The 25,113-nt window shown below is 46.1% G+C and overlaps 2 protein-coding genes across 2 annotated transcripts in view; both read left to right on the top strand.

Annotated features, from left to right (window-relative positions):
- ABCB7 (ATP binding cassette subfamily B member 7) overlaps positions 1 to 6,890 on the top strand; it is a 38,668-nt gene extending 31,778 nt beyond the window's left edge. The window contains exons 14-16 of the mRNA XM_064713056.1: positions 2,088 to 2,191; positions 3,739 to 3,846; positions 6,336 to 6,890. Coding sequence (XP_064569126.1) covers positions 2,088 to 2,191; positions 3,739 to 3,846; positions 6,336 to 6,554 — 431 coding nt within the window. The 3' untranslated portion in view covers positions 6,555 to 6,890. The remainder of the gene's footprint in view (positions 1 to 2,087; positions 2,192 to 3,738; positions 3,847 to 6,335) is intronic.
- A 17,277-nt stretch (positions 6,891 to 24,167) lies between these two features.
- Positions 24,168 to 25,113, top strand: part of NEXMIF (neurite extension and migration factor) — a 167,899-nt gene continuing 166,953 nt past the window's right edge. Inside the window, exon 1 of the mRNA XM_064713055.1 lies at positions 24,168 to 24,298. The gene's annotated coding sequence lies outside the window, so the exon portion shown is untranslated. The remainder of the gene's footprint in view (positions 24,299 to 25,113) is intronic.

Below are 25,113 nucleotides of genomic sequence, written 5' to 3'. Positions count from 1 at the left end.
GGTGGCTCCATGGTCTTGTGGGGCCTTTCCAACCTGCATGATTCTGTGTCCCTTTCTGAGTCTGGAGCATTGTGTGTGGGTGTGCTGGGGTTTCCTTCTGACCTCGTGACTCCTGTAACAGAGCCTTTCAGAAAATGGTTCTGCCTTTCCTCCATCCTTCAGTTTGTGCTGCCACTGATGGTCATAAGCACCCACCTGCCAGTGCTCCCACAAAGGTGGTGTTGAGAAAGGTAAGGGAATTGTGTTCTTTTACTGCTTTGTTTGTATTTAAAGAAGAAAGAATATGTAAAATACCCAGGAGAAAGAAAATGGAATTCTTTTGAGCTCTGAATAAGCATCTGCCACTGAAAGAACAGCTTCAGTTTCTTATTTTCAACAATTAGGTGAATATTGACAAATACCAGTGGTAAAGAAGCTTCAGGAATGTGTGCAGCCAGGGTACAGGAGCCTCAGGCCAGTGCTCTCAGAACTGGTGTCATTGTTCACAGGATTGGAGATACCAAATGGAAAGCTCTGAGTTCCTTCCGTGGCTCTGCTAATTGCAATCTATAGTTCTCTCAATAGTAGATTGGCTCCCTAAATTCTTATAAGGATATGTATTGATTCATTTCAGAATCAGTTTGTGGGGGTTTTTAAGTTGTGTGAGGCTTCCTCAAGTCTAAGGAGAACACAAAGTCCTGCTTTGTTCTGTTACTTTGTGGCAGGAATAGGGTGAGTAAAAGCTGCCTGAATTGAAGTGATTCTCTTTAAAATCCAGGGGTTTATGTGCACAATGGAAAAACAAGATTTTAGCTGCAATGACAGATTTGCCAATTTAAGTGGTGATGTAGCATTTTGTGCAGTTCTCACTGTTCTCAAGGATTGATTCATCAAGAGTAAAGAGTGAAAAACAAGATGTTTGGGTTGTTCCAATTAGAACCCACATCAGTGTTGGCTAATAGATGTGTAACAGGCAGAGCTGCAAATCCCTGGCTCTGTGAATGGAACAGTTTCTGTGCTGCTGCCCTGGGTGTGAATGGGGAACAACATTCCCTGCAAATATGGGGGAGCTGGGTACTGAAATATGTCTTTCAACCATGGCTATTGTCAAGCTGTGAGTTTTGAAGATGCTGTACAGGGGAGGGAGGGAGTGCACACTAAAACAGACTGAGTAAATCATACAGTTCTAATTGCTCCTCAATTCTGCCAAAGACAGTTTAAAATGTGAACTGCAGCATTACCACCAGCCTTTTAAATGGTTTATGAAAGCATGTTCTCTCCTGATAGGAATGGAACATTAACAGGAGTATAATGGTATTAAATGGAATGTTTTGAAGTCTTGCATAAAACAAAGGAGGACAAGTGCACAAATGTGACGTGTTTGCGTCGCGTACCAAATGTTTAGCAGATTTTAAGTTCTCAAATGCACCTGTTTTCCTGTCTGTAAAAGTTGCCCTGAGTTATTCTTGAGTAGATGTTGGCTGTAAGAATTGTTTAGGAAGGAAACTAGTCTGAAACTGGGTTATATCAGAAAGCAGCAGGCTGTAGATTGCAGGCTGATGGGGGTTTGCAGTACAACATTAACTGCTCTTGAGTGAAATTTGCCATTATGGGATGAGAAGTTGGATGAATGTCAAGGACAGACCTGAAAGACACAATGTATGAGCAAAATGCCTGAAATCCAATACAGCAGGTGTGGACAGAGCAGTGGTGAGAGAAAAGTGGGTTTGTGTGTGCAGAGTTACTGGATGGAGCAGAGCTTAGGCCAGGTGAATGGGCTCCTACTCCCAGGTGTACAGAGTGAGTAACTGTACAGCATTGTTACTCACCCGTGTCTGACTCTTGCCTTGGAGCAGATACAAAATAGTTCTGTCCTTTTCCAAAAGGATGAGCAATCTTGAATCACTAAATTTACCAGGGAGCAGGAACTTGTGTGCTACCTTATGTAACATGTCAGACATTTGTCAGCAGTGACTATGATGTCTATTAAAAAAAGGAGAAAAAACCCAACAACCAACCCTTCAAAATCATGTCTGCTGTTGAATTTAGACTATCACAATTGTAACTTCATCTTTTTTTCTTTTTTTTCCTCTTTCCCCCTCATTCAGGAGGAGAAAAGCAAAGAGTTGCAATTGCCAGAGCAATGTTAAAGGAGCCACTTATTTTTCTCTATGATGAAGCCACATCATCTTTAGATTCAATTACAGAAGAGGTAAATTAGGATAAAAAATTCTAGAATTTAGGTGATACCATGATGTTTGATTTCTGATGCTTTTCCTTGTTCTTTTCCTCTCAGAATTCTGTTCTTTTTCAAGTGTTTTCTCAGTATTATTAAGAGATGCAGTGTTGAAGCTGTTGTTCTGAAGTGTGGAGCAGAGAAGCTCAGTCCATCTACCCTGGAGAGAGTGAGGGATATCAGCTGTCTCTGGGATATTTTCTGTTTCCACTCTTGACACATTCATCCCTTGAAGCTGGTGCAGGTGGCCATGAAAAAATCCCTCTAAATAATTGAGATGTGATGCAGGACAATCCCCCTGGTTCGTTGTGCAGGTGGTGCAGGTGTGACCTGCAGTGCTGCTGTTCATTTGTGCCCATTGCACAGGAAGAGCTGTGACATGGATGTGGTGGCACTGTGACAGGAGCTGCATCAGCCTTCATAACATCAGCTTTGTTTAAGCACAAAACTCTCAGCACCAGCAGTAATTTCCCAAACTGATGTCATCAAAAATGAGCTAAGCTATGGCTCTGTTCACTTATGCAGATTAAGTGCATTTATTGACCTGTAATCACTAAATTACTTTCATTTTCCAGATGCAGAGAATCCAGAGGATGAACTGTACATCCATATAGCACAGCTTCCTCATGGGCCAGAAATGTCCACATCACACTGAGTTCTCACATTTTTCCTCTCTTCTTTTGCTGTATCTGTGCAAAAGTCATAAGCAAAGCAGAAAATTTCAAAGTAGAAATGCACTTGGAAGACAGCAAATGAAAATGAGGTTTTTCCACAAGAGTATGCCTGGAAATGGAAATGTTTTCTGACAAAAAATTTCAGAGAAATAAAGTGGACACTTCACTTATGGTAGTGAGGGCACAAATTCCCCATCAGTGCTCCTTGCAGAGGGTGTGGTTTGGAAGGTGCCATAGAGCTCACAAAGGAAACACTGGATGGATGGATGGATGGATGGATGGATGGATGGAGGGATGGATGGATGGAGGGATGGATGGATGGATGGATGGATGGATGGATGGATGGATGGATGGATGGATGGATGGACGGACGGACGGATGGATAATTCCCAGAATTGCTCTGCCTTTGTTCCACATTAGCATAATAGTGAGAAGGATTTTTTCCTTTAACAGTCATGGGAAAGCATTAATATTACAACCACGAGGAGTTCTTATTTTCAGATGCTTTTACTGCTGTTTGCTGCTTGTGTAGCATGGCTCCATGGGGAAGTTTTTTCCTGAAATGAAGTGACACTTCTCTTCCTGTGTCCCTGGGGATAGCTGTGTTTTTCTGTGAATACAAGCTTTTTTTTCAGTTTGAGGCTTTAGCAAAACCACAGATATTTCATGTTTGGGACTCCTCTGTTTCTCCTGTACATACTCGTGGCTGTTTGTTATTGGGAAGCTGTAGCAGTACCAGAGATGATTTTCAAAACTTATTTACAGTAATTTGCATATTTCCAGCAGCATTTTCTCTCTCCTCATCTCACTCAGGATGTGTAAGAGTTTGTGTCTGTTCCACTCTTGCAGAACATTCTGAAAGCCATGAGGGACATGGTGAAGCACCGGACGTCGATTTTCATCGCGCACAGGTTGTCCACGGTGGTGGATGCAGATGAGATCATCGTGCTGGATCAGGTGAGGGATATTCACACCATGGCAGGGTTTGCTTTAGGGCCTCTGTGTCCAGTTTGAATTGTGTTTGAATTGTAATTCACTCCCACCAAGCTGCTGGAAAATGAAGCATGCTTGAAAATTCCAGCCCAAGCTTGGCGTGTGTGACTGTCTTGTATGTTGTTATTTTTATGCCTTACTGTTGCATGGTTTTAATCTAATTTTTTGCATGCTTCTGTCATCTGAAGTTTCCTAATGTGTTCCCCCAATTTATGCTTCAGTCTCATTGCTCAGGGTGTGTTTTTCACATACATCCATTTTTCCTCTCAGTGGAAGGAGAGAGGACAGTGTGTTCTGTTTCCATGCAGATAAAACTATTGCAGGATTGTTCAGCCTCATTATGTTTAAAATCTGAGCACCATTCTCTGTTGTACCTGTAGAAAAGTGTGATTGTTCCCTTTCTGTAGGCTTCTTTTCTAAGAAAAAACCAACATGTCTCAACATTTAATTCCCTAATATCAGTGTTCAGCTGTTACCTCATACTAACCCAAAGTCCATTTTTTCTCTATTATCTGTATCTGACAAGAGATTTAAAATAAACAAATGTCCTTAAGATAACTTCATAATTATTCTTTTAACTGATAATGCTGAAAGTACAGTGCTCTGATCTGCTGATAATAGATGTTAAATTTATCTCTGCATTCATTTTTATCAGTTGCTATTTATAAGCTTGTGCTCCTAGGTGTCTTTAGTGACTTAAAATACACATCTAAAAGCAAATAAATTATTCTTACACTCCATTCAATGACTTCAGGGACAATTAGAACCATATCTTTGTGAAATAGTGACATTTGCTACACAAAACTCAGCTTTATATGAATCTCAGGATGAAGTAGTGGAATAAATCACTTGCAGTGCTCCATGGAGTTTTTAGTTGTTTTTGATCTGCTTTGTTTTTTCAGCTTTTGCTGACAAACCCTCTCCTAAGGTGTATCCTTCCTACAAGTGCACGTTAAAACATCTCACAAACGTTTTGTAACGTGTCACAAGGCAATTGGCAGCTTTTTGTTTTCCATGCAATTTTTCACAGCTTCCTGAGAGCGTGTTTTGTGTTGTGGTGTAACTGTTAAATTAAAAATAAAAGCACAGCCTCGAACTGTGAGGAAGCCAGGGTGCTTCCTTTGCTGAAGGATGGAATTGTGGATGAGGGAGGCAGCACTGCCTTGTGCCTCTGCCATCCCTGCAGGATTGAGGGAAATCAGGCTCAGGAGCAGGGATGGCACAGGGTGATTGTGGCTGCTTTTGCTTAGCAATGGTAATCAGGGAATCACAATTCCAGCACCTTTGCTGAGGTAAAATCAAAATCATTCCTGGGTGAGTAAATGTTGGAGTAATGATACAGAACCTGGTGCTGGGGAGCTGAGCAGAGAAGTTCCATTTTTAGGATTGGTCAAGACTTACTAAAAAAAAGGCATAATTCAAAACCTGCTCTCCAAATTAATCACTTAAAGAATTGAAGTAAATTCTGCAGTTCTGTTAATCTGTATGTTTGTTCAGATTCCACTGACATAACTACTAATAGAAGTGCCAAGACACCAATTTTTTCTCAGCTTGTCCATCAGCAGATGTCACAAGGAGGTAGATTTAATTGTAGATCAGAATTTAGAACTGATATCAAATCCATGTAGTTGTCTGTATAATGAGAAGGAAAAGGAGCTGGAGAATGAATTAATGTATCAGTTTAATTTGAAGCCAGTGAATGTGTCTCTCAAAGTAGAAAATTAGTTTGGTTTTTTGAAGAGTGATGGTATTTCTCTGTAGGGTTGGAGTTCTCATGGGATTCTCCTCTCCAACTCTTCCTTTCCATGCTGATAGTCAATAAATCATCTCTGCTCTGAGAACAGCCCAGAGAACTGAACTGCTCACACAATTTCCATGGTGGTGATTGCAGTGACACAAGCTACAGAGCACCCATAAAAGCACAATTTTCACTAATTGTTTTCAGGATTTGACCTTAGATGTGCTTTGCTTGTCTAATATAAACCCTTTTCTGTCTGCTCCTCTCTTTGAGCTTCCTCCCCTGTGTTTGTTACTGAGCAAAGATAAATCTGTGTTTATTTTGGTACATTGATGTCACTTTGCAGGAGTAGCTGAACACCTTGCTGCTCACATAGAGGTCCACATTTACTTTAGATAATTCCTGCAGTTTAGATAGGAAACTTTACTTTAGATAACTCCTCCTGTTTGGATAGGAAACTTTCCATGCTGTGAGTTTTAGATTCTGCCCAGATGGACAAAAGGCAGGTGCAGTGTGAGCAGAGCCCAGCTCCCTGTTTTCAGCTGGCAGCACCCACACAAGTGAGTGCACTGTGCAGTCAATCCTTCCTTGCTGTTTCAAGCTCTTCCTCATGAATTCCTGCTCTAATCCATACTGTAAAACTCTGCTCCATAGGCTGCTTTATTGCTAAAGATCTGGGAGTGTGGATTCCTGATTTGCTGCCCTTGTTTTGCAGGGTAAAGTCGCAGAACGTGGCAGGCACGCAGAGCTCCTGGCAAACCCCAGCAATCTCTACTATGAGATGTGGCACACCCAGAGCAGCAAAGTGCTCCACAGTCACAAGCAGCCAGACTGGCAGGAGAGACCCAGCCACACATCCAAAGAGGAGGAAAGGAAGAAGCTAGAAGAAGAAATTATCAACAGTGTGAAAGGCTGTGGGAACTGTTCGTGCTGAATAGGATCCTGGATCTTGTATAGCAGGTTAAAAATGCACAAGAATACAGTGAAATACAGCTCTTGTTTTTAAGTCAGCATTCAAAAACTTCTGGATTTTGCAATTTTTGGATTTTACAGTTTCACAGAGGGACATAATTTCAACCAAAGGAGTTCTATTTTTGCATCTTTAGGAATCTCTAATATTCAGTGGCATCTGCAAGAGCTGAGCTTTTTTCAAAAACTTTAAACTTCCCAACCAAGGGTGTAATTTATGGCAATTTTTAGGCATTGATAAATTCTCCTGGTAGTTGCCTGATGTGGATTATTAAATTGTAAACAGATTTGTCCCTGATTTACATTATTTCTCATCGTTGATGGTTGATAAATGCGTCATGTTTTAATTGTAATTGGGCTAATTTGAACTCATTTGCTAGTGAGGATGATGCCTTTTAAATTCTTCAGTGGTGTTCTGGTTTAAAAATCTTCCTTGTAGAGAGTAAGAACAGCCTCAACAAAATATTAGACTTCTAGTAGCAAACTAAATATTGGAATTACCCCTCTCACCTTTCAGAAGCACCTTTCATACTGCACTATCAGGAAATGGATTGGTATTATTCTAAAGGAAAACTAACAGCATTTTTAGGTGAAAAATGAACAAATCTGAGTTCAGGATTCTGTATCCTCACCATCTGCTGTAGTAGTCAAAGCAGAATGAAGTCGCTCTTTCTAGTTCAGTCATGGTCTTAGGGAGCAATTAAGATTCAATAAAGACTTCCATAAATTTCTATTATCTCATTAATGTATGAGAAAATGACCTGGATAATGCTGAAAGCATTGCTGTAATAATCTCCTCATTTCAACAGCCAGAACTTCTCCAGTGGGAGGAAACCTCAGACTTTGGGATCTGCAGGACACTGGGGGTGTGTCAGGTTTGGGGGGGCTGCAGGGGGAGAAGGTTCCAGAAGCTTCCCCTGTGTCCAGCAGAGCCAAGGCTGAGCACATCACCAACAGGGCAATGCAGTGCTGGGATCACAGACTGGGGAAGGAGGAAAAGCCCTGTAGGTGTAAGAACAACTGCAGCCAGAGAGAGGAGTGGGAAATGGGAGAGGAGCAGCCCTGCAGACACTGGGCAGGGAAGAAGGAGGGGCAGGAGGAGCTCCAGGAGCTGGAGCTGAGATTCCCTGCAGCCCATGGGGGGGGTCCATGATGGAGCAGAGATGAACCTACAGCCTGGGAAGGAGATCTGGATGGAGCAGGGATCCACCTGCAACCCTGGATGGAGCAGGGATGCACCTGCAGCCTGGGAAGGAGATCTGGGTGGAGCAGGGATCCACCAGGAGTCCATGATGGAGCAGAGATCCACCTGCAGCCCTGGGTGGAGCAGAGATGCACCAGGAGTCCATGATGGAGCAGAGATGCACCTGCAACCTGGGAAGGAGCCCTGGATGGAGCAGAGATGCACCTGCAGCCTGGGAAGGAGCCCTGGATGGAGCAGAGATGAACCTGCAGCCTGGGAAGGAGCCTTGGATGGAGCACAGATACAGCCTGGGAAGGAGCCCTGCATGGAGCAGGGATCCACCAGGAGTCCATGATGGAGCAGACATGAACCTGCAGCCTGGGAAGGAGGCCATGCTGGAGGCAGGAGGATGATCCCAGAGGAGGCTCTGGCCCTGGGGAAGCCCACCCTGGATCAGGCCCCTGGCAGAAGCCATGCAGAGAGGAGCAGCAGGTTTGCTGTGACCCTGTGGGGGACCCACACTGGAGCAGCCTTGGCAAGAGGACACATGGAAAAACACACTGAGGCAAGGGAAGAGAATGAGGAGGAGGAAGGAGCAGCAGGAACAACGTGATGAACTGACCACAGCCTCCATTCCCCAGGAGGAAGGGAATTCTGAAGTGAAGTTGAGCCTGGGAAGAAGGCAGGGATGGGAGGAAGGCGTTTTAAGATTTTATTTCATTTTCTCATTACCCAACTCACACTTGTAATTTGCAGCAAATGAAGGTAATTTCCCCAAGTGGAGTCTGGTTTGCCCATGACAGTAATTCTGAGTGGTCTCTCCCTGTCCCTGCCTTTCCCACAAGGCCTTTGATGTGTTCTCACCCAGCATCCAGCCAGGCTCATCCCACCACAACAGGGTTGTGTTTTTAGGCCTTGTCTCTCCAGGGAAGTTCACCATCTCTTTAGCACGAGCTATCCTGGTGTAATTCTTCATGTTAAATTTAAGAATTAAAATCTTTCTCTTGGATGCTGAAAAATAACTTTGTTATTTCTGAGGAATTACACCGGTATAATTACATTGATATAATTACATTTGTAAATCAGATGCAAGATTTCTCAGTGTGGGCACTAGGGAAGGGCTGAATTTGGTGCTTCTGGAAATTTAATTGCAAATAGCATTTATTTTTTTGTTATACCCCTCCCCTACAACTCAAAATAGGAACATAACTTAAAAGGAGTGAAACCTTTTCTAGTTACTTGTTTTCACTCTCTTAAAATGATGGATGAAAAACCAACCTGGCATCAATCTCCAGTTTAAAATTATTCTAACAGCACTTTAATTTTCATCCTTGGAGTGCAGAAGCAAAGTGAAGTCCAGTTAATGTAGTGGCAGTGCAGAATTCCAGCTCACAACCTTCCCTTTATTTTACCTAATTGTCTCCTGGTTGAGCTGCTGACAGCAGTGAGGGGACTGTAATGGTGCACTTATCTCCCAGCTGCCAGAAATAGCAAAGGTTTATTGAAAATCTTATTTATGAGGAATCTCCTGCATTGTGGCAAACCCCAAACTATGGCTCTCCCCCTGCTCTGCAAGAGCTGATTTTTGGAATTAATCTGTCTGCTGTTCATGCAGCAGGTAACAGGCAAAAGCTGTAAATTGTAATATTGCAATGCTAAGATTGTTTTCCTATTGGCACAAAGATGAGAAATTACTCTGGTCTGAAATGTGGAGGGAAAGGGCTTTTCTCAGTGAAAAGGTTTCCATGTTCCAGGGCTTGGACATCCCAGCAGGTCCCTGCAGGCTGCCCAGAATCAGGAATTGTCTGTGAAATGGCTGGAGTCCAAACCCACTTTAATGCCAAGTCTGATTGTGTTTGTGAGGGACAATTTCAGATGAAAGCTGATGGATTTATCACTGTGGATGGACTTAGCAAGGACTGAGAGTCAGGTTTGGAATGAGGATGGTTTTCAGGTGGTAAATGCCAGGAATGATCAATAATTGTTTAAATCCATAGGGTTGCAGGTCTGAGGCCATTACCTGTCTCTGCCATCCTTTGGTGCCAGTGGAGGTGCTGCAGCTCTGGCCAACTTCACATGGAATGGCAGGACAAAGGCAGTTCCTAAACCTGCTCATACACTAAAATATGTATTTTAAAGGAGTGCACTGAGTTTCTGGAAATGACTGAAAACTTTCTCATGTCTTGGAATTGCTGGGTAAACTTTCCTGGCTTGGTGGTGCCTGTATTGGTGTCAATTCCTATGGAGAAGCTGCAGCAATACTGGCTGAGTCTCCTGTCTGCTGCAGAGTCAAACTTGTGCTCTTTTTAATTTTTTTCATTTAAATTTTGAGGTTTTTATTCCTGTCCTGTGACTCCAAAGTGTCACCACTGAAGCAGATGCTTAAAGCACTGAATGGGAGTGTGGTGGCTTTGGAGAGACTCTGACCCTTAGGACAGTCTGCCTGGCACCTCTCAGAAAAGCCTCACAATTCTCACAGAGATTGATGTGGGGCTCTCTCCCAGCCTCAGTGGATCTTGGTAATTCTGCTCTGCTGCAAACTGGAATATCCCTTTTCTAAACAGCAGCTTTTCAAATTCTGGACTCATAGCTGGTTGTTGTTCAAAATTCAAGTTATCTACTCCCATTATAAAATCTTTGCCTGCAATTTTAGAGTAGAAAAAGCCTTTTTTTTTTTCTCTTCACTTTCTGTTTGTAGAGGAAATGTGTTTGTAGAAAATGGACTTTAAAAATGGGCTGCTGCTTGCAGTGTGTAGTGATCTGTTAACTGTGAACTTAGAGAAATCAATCCTAATTTCCATGTAAAAACTTTTTAAGCTCAGGATATCAAGTCACAAGACACAAAATTGGGGCTATTTTAACCTCCAAGTTAGGAAACGTAACGAGTTATTGGCAGGGAGGTTGTGGATGTTCAAAGCTTACTCCTTGCAGGTGATCCCTCAGGGTATCTCAGCTCTCCTGTTCCATGGAGGTGTGGTTACCTACATCTCTCAACACTGAGATTTTGTTCAACTTTTCAGAACAGAAATGTAAAACTTACATTGTACAAGAAGGTGACATGTTCCAGAACAACACAAAGCTCAGCTGAGATGAGATTGTGTAACCTTTCTGCTGGAAGACTCCTTACCCCACTCCTGTCCTTCATCTGTGTGTAGATAATTCTTACTAAATAAAGGATTTATCTTTGTGAATAGAAATGGCTGTCCTGTCACAACAGCTCTTCCAGCTTTGCAGCAATTCCCAGAGGAAGCAGTCACTGCTGTGGAATGTGAGTCTTAATTCAGCAATTGTTTGTGGTGCTTGGTGGTGCCAGTGGAGCAGGTAACCAATCCTGGGGTGTGGGTTGGCATAAAGTGACTGAATTCCAGAGATCCATCAGGGGAGTTCATGGATCACACCTGGATTCTGCCCCCACTCAGCTTTCACACCCCCTACATTGGTGTGTGGAGCTGCAAAAGCAGGTGAGGTGTTGGCTGCATCCCCCTGATGGGAATGAATGTGCTGAGAAGCCTGACTGTGTCTTGCTTTAAAACACTCAGTTTTTAGAAATGTAAGCTCTTAACGTGTGCTCAGTCAAAGTAGAGCAGTTTTAAGAATCTGCTTGAACCCTTGACATGACAGTGTAATCACTGACTGGATTTCTAATTGCAGCTATAGCTCATTATCAAAGCAGAATGCAGGAAACATTTATTATTATATTATTATTATTAATTACTGCCCTGCACTGTATTGATCTGAGCCACAACAGCCACTGCCCTGCTGTCACTGAGCTCTGTGAGCTTGTGCACAGGGCATGGGGATGGATGGATGGATGGATGGATGGATGGATGGATGGATGGATGGATGGATGGATGGATGGATGGATGGATGGATGGATGGATGGATGGCAGATCCTAGAGCAGCCTGGGGTGTTTCAGGTCTGACTGGATGAACTTTCAGCTGCTGTTTTTAAGTGTTCATTTGTTCTACCTTTAAATCCTGTAATGGTACAGTGCAGGAGTGCTCCATAAATTAATGGAATGGCCACATTATGGATGGAAGGACAAGAGGCAAATAATAAATAGATATATAATAATGTATAGAACAGACAGAATTCATCTACTTTTTGACTTTAGTGGATAAATCTGATGTCTTTATAAGAAAATCCGTGAATGGTTAGTTCTTGAAAACTATCTTTTAAATTCCTCCCAGGTGACTTTTGACCCTTCTGCAGATGTTCAGGGAATAGCCTTACCCCGCCTGGAAAAGCAGCAGAAACCTTGAGAGAGGACTTCTCCAGAGTCAGGTCTTCAGGCTGGGGTGTGGGATCTCCTCCAGGTGAGAAGTGTCAGTTGTACTAAATGGCACAATGGATTTATTAGTTAAAAGAAAAAAAGCCAAAATGCTTTACTGGTGTCTTTGGGCAGAATTTAAAACAGCATCCCCAATGCTGAAAGAGTCATGTAACATCTCAGTTCTCCCACATTAATTTCCAGTTTCTAATGCCCTTTATAAAATTGTCACGTAAAGCATTTTAAGTCACACCAACATAAACTTGTAAAGCTCTCAGCTTTGTGCTGGAGAGGGAAAGGGAGCCAAGTTCTTCCCCTCTATTATGGAGAAGAATAAAGAGCCTGGAGCAGAATAAATCAGGTGGTGCGGTGTCTTTGAGTGCCTTGTGCAAGTGTCAGCTGAAGATTTTACTGGCCTTGTACACACCAACAAATATTTGGAAAAGTGAGGTTGAACAGATGAAAAGTTTCCATATTGCACTTGTCAGAGAAAATAGAATGTGAAGGTCAGTCTGTAGCTGGGAGGGAACCATTCAAGAGCAGCAGTGGAGGAATTACGGAATTGGGCTCTGAGCTTTTAAAACATGGAAATGCATCTTCATGTGTTTGCTCACAGAGTTGTAAAAATCTTTATTTCTTCAGTGAATTGAAAATCTTCCTGGCTTTTGAAGAATACAGATAAAAGATTCAGCTTATTTACAATTAAAACCAGGGAATGTTCTCTGGGGAAAACAGTGTTTGCAGAATCTGTAAAAGGTGATGAGTGATAGCGCGTGTCGATGCCGCTACTTGCGATTGCAGGAACGTAGGATACTTGGCAGGATGCAAGGGAGGGGGAAGAGCACAAGGCACAAGTATTTTAGGCTGGAGTTGTTCCTTCTGCCTTGTGGAAATTGCTTCACTTCAAAGCCCACACAAGGACTATGATGGTAACACACACACACACAATGTTTCTGAAATCTACAGGGTAAAAATTAATGACCTGGTGTTGTACAGTACAGAAACTTTTTTTGAAGAAAACCAATATTTTTTACAGTAGTTAAATGTCAGAGGAAGGGAAATGCAGAGTGCTGAAGTAGGGTTAGTGGAGAAGGAAGATCTTCTCCATTCAATCCCTTCTCTTCCAACAGTGAGTGCCAATCTGGGCCCTGCGTGACGGTGGCCACGTGCAGGAGTCTTGGCTTTGTGATCCTCCTTAGACATGACCTTACCTTGTGCCTCATCTTCCTCCCTCTCCCCTTATTGGGGCTGTAATTCCTAAAAATTAAATTCTCCCTATAATGTTTCCTGTCTATAAACTGGAGGGAGCATTTGCAGCTTCAGTCCTAGGGCTGGGCTTTATCCCACATGTTCAGTGAGAGGTGCTGCCTCCAGAGGTGCCCTCAGTGGGATGGGGCACTGTGAAGGCTCCTGGATGTCTGCAGGGAGAGGTTTGTTCAGTGAAATGCTGCTTGGAGAGCTGTGCCACAGCATCTGTATATTCCAGTTTAGCCTTCAGGTCACCTGAACCAGCAGCCTGCTCCAACAGCCTGCTCCAGGTGGTTCTTGCCTGCTGGGCTCAGGTGGTGCTGGGGTTCTCCAGGTGTCTCATTTTCAGCAGCATGTCTGGGTGAGGTAGCTGTGCTTCCAGAATGCTCAGGGAGCTTTGCAGACAGCAGCCTGTGCACATGATTCCCAATGGAATGATCCATTTGAATGCCATATCCACTAAAAATCAGTGTTTACAAGAACCCTGCTTAGTGCTGCTGCAGAGAGCAATCCTGGCTGCTGAAGGTGTGTTTGGGTGCTGTGCTGCTGCAATATGTGGAACAATTGCATTCAGTCTTCTGCTTTCTTATCAGTCCCTGGAATTTTTGATGTTAGGAATCTCCAGCCAACCACAGAAACCTTCTGTCACCAAATGTAGAACTCCATGGCTAAAGTGCTACCTTCTGAAGAGCAGCATGAGCAAGATTTAGCCCATTAGGTGGGATTTTTTAATGGTTACTGTTGCCTGAGCTATGCTCCCAGCAAAACTGATAGCTGGAACTTTAGGCAGTTAAGGAATTCTCAAATCAAAATATGTTGTATCAAAAAGTGGCTGAAAGTTGCTTAAATATTCCTAAAACTTTATGCAACTTCTGTCTTAGGTTTGTACATGAATTACTTTAATTCTGCCAGATTTAGCTGGATATTTCCAAGATGCAGTGGCATCGAAGCTGGGAAGAATTTATTGGCACAGCAGCCATGTGTCCAGCATGTGCTGCTGTGGGGTGTTTCCAACACTTTGTATCTTCCCTCAAGAGGTGTGTGTGTGATTCACAGGTAAGTAATGCTCTCAACTCCTAATTCATACAGGAAATGCCACACCATCGAGCCTGGTATGTATAAATGTACTGAGTATGTCCAGTGAGAAGGGAACAGAAGCTGGACTGCAGCACTGAAATTATTTCCTGATGGAAATGGTCCAGGAATCATTGACAGCTGGTCAAATGCAAATAACACTCATGAAAACAAAAGGGAGCCATAAAAAATACTTTTTAATTGATGATCAGCTCTGGAAGCTGAAAAAAAAGGTGGGTTTTGTTGATTATTTTGTGGAATTTGGTTAATATAGTTGAAGGCCCTAAACTTTCTAACTACTATGTAGCCTGCTGGGAAGCAGTCAAGTTCCAGTAAATAAATGCCCATGTGATTCCAGTAGGTATCTAGAAAAGCAAATCCTCCAAAGGGCTGTTTTCAGACTTGATAGCAGAGTCCCTGTGGAAATTCCTTCAGTGGATATAAGCTCACATCTAATGGCAGCCTCTGATTTAGGCCAAAGCTGCTTTACTGACACTCGAGCCGTCCTATGGAGATCCCGCTCTAGCTGAAAACCACACAGACTTTCACAGCCCATAAATCCCATGGAATACATCTCTTAAGTACTTTACTCAAAGGAATGTTAAGCTCTTTTACTAAATCTGCAAATTACAGCTCTGTGACAACTCTGAGTTTACAGTCTGACAGCTCACGTCATCAGTCGGAGCGGATGAGCGGAGTCAGAGGCGGCATCGCTGCTGCTGACTTGCAGGGATCTGGTAATAACAATCCACTGGAAAATGTTGGAAAGCTGTGACAGCCTGGGAACGGTTTGTGACATCTGTTAAACACACTTGTTTTTATTCCCACTGACTGCAGCAAGATCCAGTGATATTTCATGGAGAAGGAGTGGTTGTGTTCCAGAGCGGTTCCCTCGAGGACCCACGCCACCATGCAGGTGAATTTCATACAAATGAGCACATCCCAATACCTGAGCCAGATTAAAAGGAAGTTTCTCGGCAGATTGTTCCTCCCTGACTGCAGGAGGTAATGAAGTGAAACCAGTGGCCAATGAACTCTGCAGGAGCAGGAGGTGGAGGAGGCTGGTGAAGCCCTGGCTGCTCAGTGCTCTGGCCCAGCACTGGCTGTGTGGGGAGTGAACACTCACTAATGACTTCATGGTTCACAGCAACTCTGCCCTGACTTAAACTGAAATGGGCAGTGGCAGGAGAGCTGTAAACTCACAGGTGCACCAGTGTATCAGGGGAACTCACACAAGGCATGAGTGTGAGCAGCCAAGTAGAAGAGCTGTGTCTGTCTAAAGAAGATTCCCTGGATGAGTCAGTTGTGCCCTGTGACTGAATACAGGGCTCCTTCAGTGCAGCTGAAGTTTATGATATGTTTTGTAGGCACCATCTATTTGTTTTAATGCACACTTGGCCTGAGGTTCTTACTGAACCTGCTGTAAGACCTGTGGGAGTGGTGGCAAGAACTGAAGGAAACATTGGTTTGACAGCACACAACAACTAATTCAGCCAGTGCTGCTCTTTAAAATAGGTGCAGAAAAGACCATGGCTGTAGAAAAAACTATATTTGCTGAACCACCCAACTGTTGCCAAGAGAGTTTTTGAATCCCAGGCCCAGATTTGCAGTGCAGGCTGTACAGCAGAGGTGGGCAGTGGCTGTGAGTGTGGCAATGAGAACGAAGGGAAGCCCTTGGCACTGAGTGCTGAGCTGTGTTCAGCCAGAGGTTATCTGGGCCCATGAGAAGCTGGGATCAGCCTGGCTGAGGCTGATTGAAGTGTTTGGTTACCCACTGGCTAAATATCCATAAACAGAGGAAATGAAATAATTGTTATTTTAAAAACCCAAACCCACCTAGAGGAAAAAAAATCTAACTTTTCAATTTTTTCCAAAGGCTTCTCCAGCGGTTTGTGATTCTTTCCAAGGACTCCATACCTTCTCACCAGCCTTAGGGCTGAGAAGGTATGAGAACAATATAATCTATAAATCCTCTTATCTTGAAGGTCTTTTCCCACCTAAACAATTCCATGATTCCATGGTTTTGTAATCTATAAATCTATAGCTAGGATCATTTAGGGACAAGTTTGATGCAAGAAAGGTGTGGTTACCTAAACCCTGGTGTTTCAGTCCGCTGAAACCAGAGTGGTTTTTGCTTGGGAAGTGTGGAAGTGAATCCTTTAAATGTGTGTGACCTTTTCTGTAAGAGTTGTCTCAAGTCCCACGTGAACACCTGCAGCCAAGTCCCTTGGTCACACAGACCCTGACACCTTCTTATTTCTGAGGAGCAGGACCAGAGTAAGGAAACACGCAGCTGAGAATCTCTGTTTGTCCTGGAAGATCTCTAAAAATGTCCAGACTTCAGCCTAGATGAGTGTCTGTGGATCTCAAAATCTTGGGCCTGCCATCACAAAGAGCTCTATAAAAAGGTTGCAAATGGAGAGGCTGCTGCAAGTCCTGTGGATAATTACCTGGCTCTGTGTGCAGGAAGGTCACTTCACACAGGCATTGCAATTACCTCCTGGACAAATGGAAAATGAAATTGCAACCTTGTGTGTGATTGCCAAGAAGACAACCCAAAGTGCTGGCTATGAGCAGAACCTCTGCCCTCTGTGTGGCAGGAAAGCTGGCACTGTTCTCTGGAAACAATGGATTTGAAAACGTCCATCTTTTAAAATATGCCCTTTGAAGGTGTCCAGTGAAAGATGATGAGCTGCTAAGTGTTTGCAGTGGTTGCTGCAGCTCTCAGTCCAACAGAGCACTCTCATCACCTGAGACCTCCCAGGGTGCCAGGGGAAAGCTAAAATTCAGACTGAGTTTAAGCAGAGCCCAAGCTGACAGCAGATACAGGGCTTAGCACTGGAGAGGGATTGAATGGGCCTGTGCTGTCAGTGATGGAGTAATCACTGAATAAGTGGGTTTTTTTTCCCTTTTTTATTATTCAAATTAGGGGCAAGGAAAAACCAGTGTACCATCTCTATGCTGCCCAGATATCCTATGTGGGTTGCAAGGACACTGAGGTGGAAATCCTGTCCTCTTGAAAGTGGAGGCAGATGATTGATAGGTCTTCTGATAAGAAACAAAAGAAAATTCACTGAGAAATTATGAATTAGAATTAAATTTTTTTTAAAGCCTTGCTTGTAATCACTCAGCATGTAAAAAACTCCTTTAGTTTTAACTTTACTCTTAATTTTGGGGAAGGTAATGAAGGATTCAGGAAGCACCTTTAACTTGTGCTTCCTGTCGTGATTCTTTGTGTTGTTGAAAGCAAACATTTGGCTTAAGGAAGATTTGCACAGGTGTAAAGCTTTCCTTGTATGAATATTTAAACAAATGGGGGTCTGTCACTGATCTGCAGCTCAGTAATTTTTTTTATCAGGCTTTGTTGGGTTGGAAAGCATTTCTTCTGTTAGGCTATAAAATAAAAAGATTTATCCTTAAAATAAATTAATCAAAAATCTCTTGTGAAAATGCTGAAGCTAAGTGGAAGGTTTCCAGAAAAATCGAGCATTATTATGATTTTTTAAAAGTGTGTGTAAAATAATCCAGTCTTCCAAAAAGATGCTTGAAGTTGTTTGGATAGAGTTGGCATCTGCCAGAGTCGAGTCACACATAAGATAACATGATTGACCATTTTTGGCATGGGATGGGCTAAATTGGCTCATCTGTTGGCTGTCAGTCTCTTCTGAATTAGATCCAACGCTTTGTAGGCACGTTTCCATCTGGTTAAGTTTAGGACTCAAGCTGTTTATATATTAAAAAAAAAAGTATTTTGTACCAATAACAATTTCTAGAAAAAGGGTTTTGCTTATGTTCCATTTTGAAACTATTTGGTTTTCTTTCCTGGTTAAAATAACCTCCTGAGGAGTGAAAGATGATGTGTCCATGTATTATGTTAAGACCCTTGAAACATGCAAATAGAATGGAAAGAAATTAAAAATTTTATATGTACATATTTAAATATATGTATATATGCATGCATATCATTCTGTAATATGTGACTCCTCTAAATTGGAAAACCAGATTTTAAGTCTGCTAATATTTTAACCATGTGCATTAGGAAAGGAGGATGAATACATGCTGTTACACTCACATTGAGTCTTTCTAAGATTGGCCTTGCATTATTTTTATTCTGAATATTTGCCATCTGGCACTGGGAGCTGCAGTATTTAGTGCCACAAATAATAATGAAAAATATGGTAATAGCTCGTGATACTTTAACGTAAAAATATAAGACAGAGGGTATGAAGCTCTGGGCGTATGATCTTACAGCTGCCAAAGCATGTTGTTCCCTCTGCCCTTGTTTTCCATAAATGAGTCTTTGATTGGAGACAGCAGCAGTAATGGGAAAGTCATTGGTTAATGCACATTAATGAAACTGCGTTACTGGAGTTAATGAACTACAGTCCTGAAGAAAAATGAGCAGGAAAAACGCCAGGGCTTGTGCCATTGTGTTCAGGTAGCTGCGGCTGCACCCAGACACGCCAGGAAAATGTCTCTGACTCCAGATTCACCTGACACAGAGAGGCCCCTGTCTCCTTCACGTTGGACAAGCCCCATAGAAATGCCTGAATTTGAATCGAAATTGCCTTTTCCTTCTGTCTCCCCCCATCAAAACACAATGAGGGGACTGTTGCATATTCAGCAAAGCTGTTGTTCTTGCTGCAGTTCAATTGCATAATTAGATGGGGCTTAAGGAGAGCTGAACCTCGGTGATTGTGCAGGCTGAGGCAGAGGTGAGACCAGCTCATGGAATTTACCCAGGTGAGTTGCAAACCAACTCAGGGAACTCACTGAGGTGTTGGTGCTTCAGGAGAACAGATCCAGGATGTTTGGGCTCATTTCCTGAACACTCCTTTCAGAGACCAGAGGAATTCACCTTTATGATTTCTGTGAGATGGGTTTATTTCTGAGGGCTGGCCAAGCAGCTCTGTGGATGCCAAGAGCTCTGTGTTTTGTGGCAGCTCTGCTGGCATTAAAATCAACCCCTTCCACCAGCTCTGCTCTGTGGGACCTCTGCTCACCACTGCAGCATCCTCTGCACTTGGAACAGGAGACAAAAGCACAAGGTGCCTCTGGGCATGAAGAGTTGCATGTTTCCTACAGAAAGGAAATAATTTATAGAACACTACAAGTTACAGCTCCATCCACAACAAACAGGGCTTGGCTCTGCTGGTCTGTGGAGCAGCTCCAGAAGAGCTGCAGTGCAATGGGAAGGATGGAATTGCAAAACAGAATTTGAGTTTCCAGCTGTGACTGCTGGAACTCAGAGTCCTGAGCAGCACTCTGGGCTTTGCCATTCTGACTCAGCACTTCCAGCAACTGGCCTTGAACCCTGGGACACCAGAAACTGCCCTGCACCTCTGCAGTTCATCCTTGCCAATCATGGATTTCCTGCCTGTGGGAAGATCCAACCTGCGGTGAATCCCCAGCAGTTTGTGGCTCTGTGATGCCCTGATCCCTTTCTCTTCTCCAGGTTTTGTTCCAGCCTGTGCTCTGGCTCACTGCAAATCCACCAGGCCATGCTTGAGACTTTTTGGCTGTTACTGGTTGCTTTTCTTCTGCCCTTTTTCCCTTTGTGCCCTGCTAATGCAGTCACCTCCCCTGAAGTGGCCGAGGTTGTTTTTGCTGCCAGGGGAACGAGGGCACACAGAGCCCTCTGTGCCCAGAGCGCTCGCCTTGGCCCAGGCACAAATGGGAGCTTTGCTTTCCTCCTGCTCAGAGGGCACCACCAAGGAGGGGTTTGGCCATGGGAACTGGTAAGAGAAATGCACAATGTAAAGGAAGATTTACAATCTGAAGTTGAGATATTGGAAGGAAGGTGGGAGAAAGGGAGGAATAGGCAGGGACAGATTTGGGGGCTCAGAGCCCGTGAGCAGCACAGCCAGGGGAGCCTCAGAGGCTGTGACCCTGCTGGAACTGCCTGACTTGAATAAGGAGCTTTTTAGCCTTGTGAGGCAGGGTTGGTGTCTTTGGGGTCAATCCAAAGCAAAAGTTTGGTGGAGCAAGGAGCCTGTCAAGGAATGGAGAAGCCTGGAAACTCCTCAGGGACCCTCCTCACCTTTGGTCCTTCCACAGCTCTGCCAGGCACGTTGGAAATTTGTCTTTCCCACAAGGTCAGTGACAGCCGTGAGCATCTGCTGGGTGTGTCTGGGGGCAAAGAGAAGGTGTGGGCTGAACATCAGCTCTGCTCCTGCAGCTGCTCTGGGACAGAGCTCAGGGGATGCAAACAGCCAGGAATGCAGGGGGAGTCTGTCTGCAGCAGGGGCTCAGCCTGCACTGCTGGTTTGGGTGGCTGGGATGGTTTTCTGACAAAGCTGTGAGGCTTGACAGGTGTGCCAGAGAGGAAAGGAGAAATTCAGTGTGTGCAGCTCATGATTGCAGCTTTCTTCTCCAGGAATGGCTTTGGGCTCAGGAAGGACTCACTGTTTGCAGGCTCAGTGTTATTTCCCACAGCACACTGTTGCTTTTGAATGGCATGCCAGGATCTGAGAAGGAAGGAGGAGAGGGGGGGAATCCTTCACCCTCATGAGTCAAAACCCCACCCCACCTCCTGGAGTGCTTCTCATTCTGCCAATGGTCTCTGTTGGACTGTTCTTGTTCAGAAGTTGGTCCTGGAAGTCTGAGAGAAGAGGGAGAAATCCTCTCCAGCTGTTTGTGTTAGAATGGGATAGGAGGGTGATGTCTCCTGCCACCCTGCTGCCTTTCTCTCTGAGTTTGTAAGGTTCATAACATCTGCTTTACCAGGCTCACCCAAGAATGCAGGATTTGAGATCTTCTGAAAATCCCATTTGTGTTCTGCTTGTGCCATGGGCAAACCAGAATCCTCTGGGGGACCTCTGCCTCTGGTATGGTTTAGCAGAGGGGCTGTGTATAGCAGACATTAGTTGGGCCACAGAAAAATAAGGATTTGACCTGTACTGGGTGTGCTGCAGTGGCTCCCGTGAATCTGGAAAAGAAGGAATGATGAAGAAAATAAAAAATGATAGAAAATGGGCACTTGGAGACCTGGAAACCACCGTGGCATTGGCCTCTTGTCATAACCCAGGTTCTTTTCTCTTAGACTGACTCCTGCTTCCTAGAGAGAGCAGCAGGCAGAGGATCCTGGCATATATCCATGTCTGGGCACATGGATTCTGTGTGAAGACAGCTGGAAGGCTGGGACAGATGTACCTGTCTGCTGTGCTCTGTGGTGCAGGTTGCAGTGAATGCTCTCAGTGCTGGCTGCAGCAGTGCAGCTGCAGGGGGGCAGGAGAGCAGCAGGGCTGTGGGGCAGGGCTGGGCTGGCAGCACAACCACCCCTGGCTCAGCGGCTGCCCATCCCTTCCTGCCAAAAGGAGCTTTCTTAGCACCTTGTTCTCACACCTGTGGGCCTCTATTCGACAGCCTGGAAAATAAATACCCTGCCAAGGTGGGAAAATGAATACCCTGCCAAGGGTACCCTGTCAGTGCCCCTCCACATCTGTTTGTGGCACTACATGGCAAGATCACAGTGTTAATTTTTCAGATTGCCTGAGATGCTGTGCAGAACTTCAGGCTGCCTGTCAATCACCATTGTGGTGGTTCTGTATCTGAAGGACTTTCAGTCAGTGGTGTGGGTAAGTGGAACTGAAGGCATTGTATTGTTTCACAGCCCAAGGATAATCTTTGAGCCTTATGTTTGTGTTCCCCCTAAAATACAGCACTTAAATAAATACTTGGGTTGTCTTTCTAAACTGGATCCAGGTGCAAGGCTCACTTAATTGAATGTGTCTTTCATCTCCACCAAGGCCCCCCCAGGTTTACTTCTAATCTTATCTTGGTGATTACACTCAGGTGATTGCCATCACCTCCAGCACACAGCTCCAGTGTGGCACCTTCCCAAAGGCATTGGCAGCAGCTGGGTGGCTCTGCCAGGTGCTCCTGGCCATGTTATTCCTGCCCTGGGAGGTGCCTCAGCAGAAGAGCTGCCAAATTTGCTTGTGTGCCTTTGGTGGCACTTTTCAAGGGCACAGCCCCTGTGTGAGGTTGCTGAGGGCAAAACCTGCCCCCAGCTCATTTGGAAGGCAGTTCATGACCACCATCCACCTGTGTGTTTATTTTAGTGAGCACTGCCAGGTGTGCTGTCACCATCTCACCTGACCCTGATTAATTACTTATTTATATTACTCGAATCTTTCTGCCAAGAAAATGACGGGGTAGTGAAACAAAATGCAGCATTGCAAACGTGCAAAGGCACAGGGACTGAAGTGTGTGAGTCCCACAGCAATGTGGTGAGGCTGGAGAGGAAAACCATCACTTGGGATAGGACTGGGAACAGCTACTTCCCAGAAACTGTGACACCACCTCACTCTGTGGCCTTGGGCAAATCATTTACTGCTGGTCACAGTTTCTGCACCCCTTCAAGAGTGTGCCCTGACACAGTGGGAATGAATAATTTATTCACATGTGATGTATGGCATGTTCTGGGTATTGCTGTTAATGAAGAAAAAATGAGATTATTTCTTAGTTAGCAATGCTGAATGTGTAAAATGCTCTGAATTCAGAGAGCATTCCATATGTTGTCATATGTTCCTGTTTTATTACTGCATGGATGGGGGTCTCTGATGCTGTGGGAACAAGGACTAAAGTGCTTGATACTTTAATATTTTAGCCACAGGTTTAGCTAATCAATTTTTAGATTGCATGTGTTGTTTAACATGAAAAAACAACTCAAGCGATAACTTAAGACTAGAAACCTCTTTTAAATATCACAGTGAACTTAAATAAACCTAAAGGCTAATAGGTGTGTCTGCTTTGCCTTCTATTTGCTAAACCATTCTGTTGACTCAGGAGATGAAACAACAGAAGTTTTCCTCCAGTCCCCGGTGCAGAAACTCCGGCCACGGTGCATGTGAGGGTGTCACAGAGACACGGGGGGGATTTATTCACTCTGCGAGGAGGGAGGATGTTCACGGTGCTCATGTGAGGGTGTCACAGAGACACGGGGGTTTCTGCGATAAGGGGAGGATGTTATCGGCTCACACGCTCTGGAGATGCTGGCTCCTGCCTTGACTGTTTGTCGCCCTCCTGCTCGGCAGAAGGCAGCGCCTGGTTTGTCCCTGCCTTCCTTCCCTCTGCGTGCCCCGCATCTCGGCGAGTCCTCAGCCGGCCTGAGATGAGGCAGCCTCCTCCCGGGAATGGGCATCTGAAGGTAAACCACGGGCTTAGACGCTGTTATTAAAAACGTGATCATGAAAATAAACCAGAAAAGCTGCTGCAAGCCCTAAGGTGACTCCCATATCCACTATGGAGCATTCAGCCGGATGGACAGCGCTGGGAGGCAGTTCCACTCCCGGGCTCCGTGAGCTGGGGGTGACACCCTCCCGGCCCATTGTCCCCTCCCCGCCGGCCCGGCCCGTCCGTCCTTCCATTCCCCCGGCCCTTCCCGTTCCCTCAGCCCGGGCCGAGCTCTCGGCACCTGCCCGGGCCTGGCGGCGGCCGCGCGCCCTTTATGGCCGGAGCGGGCGCGGTGCGCGCTCCCGCGGGCCGGGCCGGGCCGGGCCGTGCCGGGTGCGGGTGCGCGGGGCGGGCAGCGGGTCCCGCTCCCAGCGAACGAACAATGGCAGCGGCGGCGCTGCCCGGCACCTCCTGAATGGGCGCAGGCCTGGGGGGGCGGCGGCGGCGAGGAGGAGGAGGAGGAGGCAGCGGCGGCGGGGCGAGGCGAGGCGGGAGCCGCCGCCCCCCATCCTCCCTCCCGCCCTCCGCCCGTCCCTGCGCAGGGAGCGCGGGGCCGGGGGGCCCGTCCGTGGGGCGGCGGCGGCGGCGGCGGCGGCGGGGGAAGGGGCGGGGGCCGGCGGCGGGAGGCGGGGGCCGGGGGCGGGCGCGTCCACCTGCGCGCGCCGGGCCCCGGGCGCATGGAGCAGCGCTGAGCCGCAGCACCGGCAGCGCCCGGCGGGCGGGGGACCCCCGCTCCATCGCGGGCCCCGCGCCGAGGTGAGTCCCGCCGCGGCGGAGCTTCAGCCACACGCAGCCCCCCTCCCGCGCCGGCACACCGCGGGGGCAGCGGGGAGGAGGAGGAGGGGATGCTGATGGCAGCGCCGGCCTGCGCGGAGGCCTGCGGGGAAGTTGCGGGGTGTGCGTGTGTGCGAGGGTGGTCTGAGGTGACGGGGGGGGGCGGCAACTTGGCGCCGTGTCCCCCCCCCGGGCAGGTGCAGCGCGGGGCGGGGGCGCCGCCCCGCCGGGCCCCCCGGCGGCCGCGGGGGCCGCGCTTACTTCAGCCTCGGCCAGAACAAAAACATAATGAAGGAGGGGGGATGGGATTTTTATTTTTATTTAAGGGGAAAAAAAAAAAAAGCCCCAGCCCTGGGAGTAGCTGTCACCGCGCGCATTAAACTAGAGAACTGGCTAATCAAATAAAACTGGCTCATTGTCTGAAACTCTATCCCAGCGCAAAATGCGGCTGTGAATGTAATTAACCATCTGTCTGGCGGGCGGCGGAGCGCCGGGTCCGTGCGGTCGGCACCCGGGCGCTGCCTTGCCCGAGCCGCGGGATGTGCCCGGTGTGCGTGTGCGAGGAGGATGCCGGAGCCGGGGGGGGAACGCGATCCTTCCTCGGCCCCGAGGCGAGCGAGCGATGCGCGGTGCGGTGGACGAACCCAAACAAGCCGCGGGGTTCCGGCGGTGAGCGCCGGGCCATCGGTGTGCCGTGGGTGCTGCCCCGGCGCGTTCCGCGGGGAAGCCGCGCACGGTGGGTGCGTGTGCGGGGGATCCGCGGCCGGCAGCCGGGGGTGGATGCGTGAGGCCGGAGG

The sequence above is a fragment of the Zonotrichia leucophrys genome, chromosome 4A (genome assembly GCF_028769735.1).
Source record: "Zonotrichia leucophrys gambelii isolate GWCS_2022_RI chromosome 4A, RI_Zleu_2.0, whole genome shotgun sequence".
NCBI lineage: Eukaryota > Metazoa > Chordata > Aves > Passeriformes > Passerellidae > Zonotrichia > Zonotrichia leucophrys.
The sequence above is the reverse complement of the archived record's forward strand: the minus strand, read 5'-3'. Positions and strand labels throughout refer to the sequence as shown.